We start from the raw sequence: 7,109 nt of genomic DNA, 5'->3' as shown, positions 1-7,109 counted from the left end.
TTTTTTTTTTTTTTTTGAGAGATTTTCACTGTAGGGCGCGTGCGCTCGCCAGACAGACAGAGAGAGACATAGAGACAGAAAGCGAGAAATCACCCCCCAGGGGGGATGGTCACGCCGCAATCCCTTCTCCTCCATTCTCCTCTCGGGATCTTGGGCACGCACGCACACGCGCCCGGCATGAGTTTTAAGCCACCGGGTCCGGGACACGAACCGCGGTCGACTACGTGGGAGTCCAGCGACATAGCCATTACGCTAACTGCTGGTTCCCAAGAACCTCTTTTCAGAAAGAAGTCAGAGAGGCCAGCAGGTGTTAAGGATGCTGGACTCCCACATGGCTGACCATGGTTCGAGTCCTGGACCTGGTGGCTTGTTTTCTTTCTATCTCTCTCTCTCTCTCTTTCTCTCCTCTCTCTCAGTCCCTCTCTTGTCAAATTTAAATAAATAAGTAAATAAAGTTAAATAAAATAAATTTTTTGGAGAGGTTAGGGTAACCACGGTCGACTACGTGGGAGTCCAGCGACATAATCATTACACTAACTGCTGGTCCCAATAAAATAATTCTTAAAAAAATAAAAAAAAGTCAGCGGTTGGGAACCAGCAGTTAGCATAATGGCTATGTCGCTGGACTCCCACGTAGTCGACCACGGTTCATGTCCCGGACCCGGTGGCTTAAAACTCATGCCGGGCGTGTGTGCGTGCGTGCCCAAGATCCCGAGAGGAGAATGAAGGAGAAGGGATTGCGGCGTGACCATCCCTCCTGGGGGGTGATTTCTCGTTTTCTGTCTCTATGTCTCTCTGTCTGTCTGGCGAGCGCATGCACCCTATAGTGAAAACCTCTCCAAAAAAAAAAAAAAGAAAAAAAGTCAGCGGGACAGCAGGTGGCATGGTGATTAAGGGCACTGGACTCCCACATGGCCAACCACAGTTCAAGTCCTGGACCTGGCAGCTTGCTTTCTCTCTCTCTCTCTCTGGCCAAATTAAAATATATAAAGTAAAATAATTTTTTTTTTTTTGGCTATAGGGCGCATGCGCCCGCCAGAAAGACAAGAGAGACAGAAAGCGAGAAATCACCCCCCCCGGGGGGGGATGACCACACCACAATCCCTTTTCCTCCATTTTCCTCTCAGGATCTTGGGCACACACGCACATGCGCCTGGCATGAATTTAAGCCACTGGGTCCGGGGCTCAAACCATGATTGACTATGTGGGAGTTCAGCGACATAGCCATTACGCTAACTGCTAGTGCCAGGAAAAGAATTCTTTAAAAAATAAAAAGAAATCAGAGAAGGGCCAGCGGATGACATAGAGGTTATGTTTCTGAACTCCTACATGGCCAACTATAGTTCAAGTCCCAGATCTGATGGCTTCAAAATCATGTCAAGCATGTATGCTCAGGATCCTGGGAGGAGAATGGAGCAGGGATTACAGGGTGGCCATCCCCTCTGGGGGTGATTTCTCACTTCCCCTCTCACTATGTCTGTCTGTCTCTCTGGCAAGCACATGTGCTCTACAGGAAAGACCTCTAAAAAAAATTAAAAAAGAAAGAAGTCAGGGGCACAGTATCTTATACCCCAAGTTAGGGTGCCTGGTCGCCTTCTTGAGATTCTAGCCCTACTGGTTTCTAAGCAAGGGTCCAGGCAAGTGGAGAGGAGTTTTCAGAAGGTGGGCAGCTAACACAGCCAGGACGGATAGGCAGTTTGAGGCTGGCACGGGGATCCCGTGTGCCACCCCGAGATGGAGCCGAGGGGTTGGCCCTTTGCCTGGGTAAAGGGTGGGGAGGGCTGGGAAAGTGACGCAGCTAGCCATAGCGAAGGGTACTCAGGCAGTAGCGGAGTCTAGCAGGATGGCTATACTGGACTGTAGAGAGACCAAGAGACTGGTCAGAGTGACCAGAGTACAAGTCAGGAGGAGCCCAGGGTCTCAAATAGCTCCCTAAAGTCAGTGGTTATACAGGAGGAGCCTCCTGAGCTCTTGGCACATGGGGGCTGACCTGGCCCCTACATCCCCTTCACCATGGGCAGGTGGAGGGCCGGGGAGTGCTGGGCTGGCCCCTCACCGAGAGGAAAGGAGTGAGGTGGGCAGTTTCAGGCTTCAGACAGCCCCACCCCACACTGACTTCTGTCCTAGGGAGCACCTCCATAGCCTGAGCGTCACCACAGCCCTTGAGGAGACCCAGAAAGGAAAAGCTTCGGGGGCAGGGGAGGACCAGGCTGCTTGGATAACTCTGGCCACCGCCATCATGTTCTGTGGTACTCCCACCTCAGGGTGCTTCTCGAGAAGGAAACTGGACGCAGGTCCGATGTGAGCAACAACTCCTGCAGGGGAGCCTTTGGTCGGTGAGCTGGGCTCCACCTGCCGTGCGTCCCGAGCAGTGCTGTGCACTTTATCCTGCTCTCGTGTTCACCAGACTGTGAGGGAGGCCTGAGACCCGTGTCCTCAACTATAAAGGTGCCAATTACACTGGCCCTGCCCCTTTCAAGGCTTGCTGAAAGGGTCCAAGGTGATAACGAACGTGCCTAGGCTAGGAAAATCTGTGAGGATCCCCTGAGCTGAGGCTCAGGTGTGGAGAATGCGGGGGCCTGTGTCTCTGCAGCTGCAGGAGCTGGACCAAGTGGCCCACTGCTCTGCAACTCCCATGGGAAGGGCAAAGTATGGAGAGGGCACTATAGGGAGCCAAGGCTGCACAGAAAGGGCTCTGCCTGGTCTGGCCAACCTTGAAGGCTGGAAAGAAAATTCCCCCAGTACTTCCCGATGTACTCACTGGGCTCCCTGTGCACCTGCCTCCCCCAGGCCCCATCCAACCAAAGTTCCCCACACTCCAAGTCCTTAGAAAGCCTCCCCCAGGCCCTCCAGGCACCTCTGCTTGCTCTGGTTCTGCCCAGACTTTTGAGGCAGCCTTAGCCATGGCAAGGCAGCTTCCCCGTGGGACTACCTGGCAGGGTGGACGCCTGTCTCCACCTGGCAGCCATCGAAGGCCAGGGCCAGCAGAAGGCTGTGCAGCTGGGAGCAGAGCTCCTAGGAGGGAGCGGGGGACCTGGCGAGGGTGCCTCTAGAGATGGGACAGGAAAGCAGACGGTGATCCCTAGCGTCCTGAGGCTGGGGATATCCCTCATTTCTGGACCATGGCCTCCTCTTGGCGGCGTGGGACATGGGGAGGCTCACAAACCCTTCCCTAAGAGTGGTGGGGAAGACAGAACGACAGAAATTACAGCTTCGCTGATGAGTGACATGGATGGACTACCCAATGGGGCTTCATGGGACTGACCCAGAGAGACCCTCAGGTGGGCAAACGCACTTGGGCCCCAATGGGTCACTGCTCCAAGCCACAGATGGGAAGCTCCAAGGCATATCCTAAGAGGGTACATGGAGATGTGACCAATAACCCACCCCACTCCCATAGTACTCTATTCTTAGCGCCCTAAACCCTCATTTCACAGAATCGCAAGGACTCCCATTTCTTGGAGGGGGGTATAAACTGAGGCACAGCAAGGGAAGTGACACTGCCTAGAACCCCCAGCCTGGGCTCCTGTGCCTTCCACTGTGCCTCACCAACCCCCACCACCAGTATGTCTTGAGACCCTCGGGCCTAGTATGAAGCCCCAGGCAGATAGCAAAGTCCAGTGGCCAAGCTGCCTGGCGTGGCTCCAAAACCTGGCTCTGCTGCCTTTTCCTAATTCTGCAGCCTCGGGCACATTGCTTCACCTCTGCGAACCACCTTCTACACCTGTGAGGCATGGGGCCTCTCTGGGAGGCAGGAGGAACTATAGCCAGCTCAAGAAAGGTGCCTAACAGTCTGCCCTGCTGCTTGGCAGGTGTTCCTGTGAGTACCATCAACGTGACACCGTCAGCACCATTACTCCTCGTAGGCGCTGTTGGGTCTCAAAGGCTGGTCTCAGCAACTGCGCCTACTGGGACTAGCAGCCCAGCGAGGGGATCTGAGCACATGCTGCCCACCTGGCCCCACACTCACTGCCTCCATGTGGAGGGCTGCTCTGGGTACCCTATCATCAGAGCCTGTTGGCACCTTGGAAGATCCTTTAACCCTCTGAGTTCTCAGCTTCCCTTGGACAAAACAGCCAGCAATCCAGATCACCCCAGTCAGTGAGCGTTCACCAGCCGGGACCCCCTGCCCAGCCAGGCACCTGCCTGCCATACCTTGACGTAGTAAGTGATGAGGATCTTGCGGAGGTCAAAGACCTGCAGCATGGAGGCAGCATTGTTGTCACTAATGCTGTAGCCCTCCAGCACATACTTGCTGGCTGTCACCTCCCAGGCCAGCCAGCGCTGCCCAAAGGCGGCATTGAAGGACAGGACCCGTGGCAGGTGGCCGGGCTCACAGCAGCAGCAGCCTTCATCCTCCTCCACACCCTCGGTGATGGCCTCCACCTCGCGCTGCTGGCAGTATGTGCCTGTGGGAGGGGTGCTCAGTCAGGGGGCCACTGGGCAATCCTGCCTGCCTCCTCAGCCAGTGTCCAAGGCCTGCTACCGCTCACCCTCCACCCCATCCACATGAGTAAATGTTACTAATGGATAAATTAGCGAATGATCCTCTTCCTCCTAACTCCCAGCAGCTAAGGGGGGATGGGGTGGTGTAAGGGCAGAAGGATCTGGATTCCTCATTTATAGAAGCGAAGACTGAAACTCAAAGAGGGGATGTGACTTGAACAAGGTCATGGTGCTCACAAGCTGTGCTTAGGGCCTCTCAGCACCTTTGAGGCCTCTTCTGAAGCTGGCATCCAACACATCCGTCTTCCCGACAACAAGAAGCTGGCACACTCCCCGGGGGCCAAGCCTGAGACCACAGAGCAGTCTGGGGAGAGCTGGCATGAGAACCCAGGGCTCCAGGTCCAAGCCGTCACCACAGTGGCCTGCAGAGTCACTATGGACCCAGTTAGGGCAGCGACAGAGCTTAACCAAGAGACCTTGCCACCTCATTGCTCCTCTTGGCAGCATGGGGCTGCAGGAGGCTCACCAACTGTTCTCTAGGAGTGGATCGGGAAACCCAGGCCCAAGGAAAGAGTGCCTTGCCCAAGATGACCCAGTCAGCCAGAGCAGAGCTGGACTGGAATCCAGGCCCACGCACTATCAAACACGAAGCCCTACATGAGGCCCAGGCAGCATCTGCCCACCCCGAGGCTCACCCCGGAACTCAAGGCCACGCAGCTGGAAGGTGACGAAGCCATTGCCAACCTCGATGAGGTGCACCAGGGCATTGAGGTAGTCAGAAGCCAGGACAAAGCAGTCGCCAGGGCCATAGTTGCCCCAGCGGCCCAGCACCAGGTCCCCACACAGCGTGTGCTGTAGTGAGCGTGTCAAGTGCTCGTAGAAAATAGAGTTGAGGTTGTTGTCATCAGCGCCTGGGACAGACAGACAAATAGGCCAAGTGAAGGTAAGCAAGACTCCATCCCTGGAAGGGCCCTGCCCTAAAGCCCCGTGGATTGGGTACACACCAGGGTTCCGGTCCAGCTGCGTAACCAGGCGGGTGTTGGAATGATCCACACGTTTAGTGCTGTCCAGAGAAAGAGCAACAGCACAGTTGGCTGAGAGAGGTGACTGACAGTTCAGATGACGATTTCTGCCTGCCCATCAGTGTGTCCTCTGAGCCCACTTTTGTGCTGAGGCAAGTGCCAACGATGACAGCCCCATGACAGATGATAAGGCTGAGGCTCAGGGACATGAGAGGATTCACTCAGGACCACGCAGCCAGGCTGGGCCCCACACCAGGCCTCACTGCTTCCAGGCTGAGCCCACTACTTCAAGCGCCCTCCACCTGCCCAAGCACTCAAGACCTGCTGCAGGCCGCTTCCTGAGTGTGGTCCAGCCTGGGCTCCAAACCCATCCCTTCTTTCTCTGCTGGGCGCCCATCCCTAAATCCCTGAGACTCACTTGTAGTCCCGCTCCCAGAACTTGAGGGGCCGTGCATAGGACATGATGAAGACAGCGCTACCCAGCAGGGGGTTGAGCGGTGTGGAGAAGAGCCCCGAAAGCAGGGCCTGGACAAACAGCATGGCCGAGTCTGGGCACAAGTCAAGGAGGTGACAGACACGTGGGACTGCCCCAGATTCCTTCATCACCCACTACCGGCCCAGGCTGCAGCCCTCCCTGCACACCCTCACCCCGACAGTGGGCAGCAGGTGGGATACGTGGTACGGCGAAGGGCTGGGCAAAGGCATGGAAAGCCGAGCCCCAGGTGATCTGCCATGGTGCGATGTAGGTCAGCACAAAGCGCAGCTTGTACAGCAGGTCCCACAGCTGGTCGGGCGACAAGGAGAGAGGGTGAAAGACACAGGGTCACTCATGGAGGCAGGTCTGCCAGGCTCCTAGATGCCAGGCCTCAATCAGAGCCCATGCGGAGCCCAGCTTGAATCACCCCAACCCCTTCTCTCTAGACTAGCCTGTAGGTACCCGGTACCATTGGCAACCCGACTGAGCTTTATGGAGGCATTAGCCATTTAAGTCCCACACAGCACCGGGGCTTCCTTGTGTTTGTTTTTTGAGAGGTTTTTGTTATAGGGCGTGTGCGCTCGCCAGAAAGACAGAGACAGACAGATAGGAAGTGAGAAATTACCCCTTAGGGGGGATGGCCATGCCATAATCTCTTCTCCTCCATTTTCCTCTCTGGATCTTGGGCACACACACACATGCACCTGGCATGAGTTTAAGCCACTGGGTCCAGGATTCGAACCGCAGTCAACTACATGGAAGTCCAGCAACATGGCCATTACATCAATTGCTGGTCCTGAGGCTTCCTATTACTGTCCCATTTCATAAATGGGACAGCTGGCATTCAGGGAAAGTAGAGAAGATAAATGACCTGTTGGGGCCACACCAGTCAGTAGTGAGGCTGGGCCTGGACCATGGCACTAAAAGTCAAGATAGTCAGAGGTCCTGCACTATCACGGGCCAGGCCAGAAAGCAAGAACAGAACACTCACAGGGGGACAAAGTGAGAAAAGGCTCAGCGGCTGGCCCCGTTCATTGGCTGTAAAGTGAGAGCCAGATCCTACATGGCCAGCCATAGTTTAAGTGCTGGTCTTACAACTTTGAAAAACATGCTGGGTATGTGTGTGTGTGTGTCCCAAATCCTGACAGTATAGAAATGAAGGAACG

General features: G+C 55.4%; 1 protein-coding gene across 1 annotated transcript in view; it reads right to left on the bottom strand.

Annotated features, from left to right (window-relative positions):
* The window catches only part of LOC102477988 (pecanex 3), a gene marked incomplete in the record, with an annotated part of 17,076 nt that overhangs the window by 4,349 nt on the left and 5,618 nt on the right, over window positions 1-7,109 (bottom strand). The window contains 5 exon segments of the mRNA XM_027772436.1: window positions 4,156-4,409; window positions 5,142-5,357; window positions 5,451-5,509; window positions 5,887-6,016; window positions 6,144-6,252. Coding sequence (XP_027628237.1) covers window positions 4,156-4,409; window positions 5,142-5,357; window positions 5,451-5,509; window positions 5,887-6,016; window positions 6,144-6,252 — 768 coding nt within the window.

Source organism: Tupaia chinensis, unplaced genomic scaffold (genome assembly GCF_000334495.1).
Source record: "Tupaia chinensis unplaced genomic scaffold, TupChi_1.0 Scaffold000273_1, whole genome shotgun sequence".
NCBI classification, from domain to species: Eukaryota; Metazoa; Chordata; class Mammalia; order Scandentia; family Tupaiidae; genus Tupaia; species Tupaia belangeri.
Note: the sequence above shows the minus strand (reverse complement) of the source record. Positions and strands in the feature narration are given on the sequence as shown.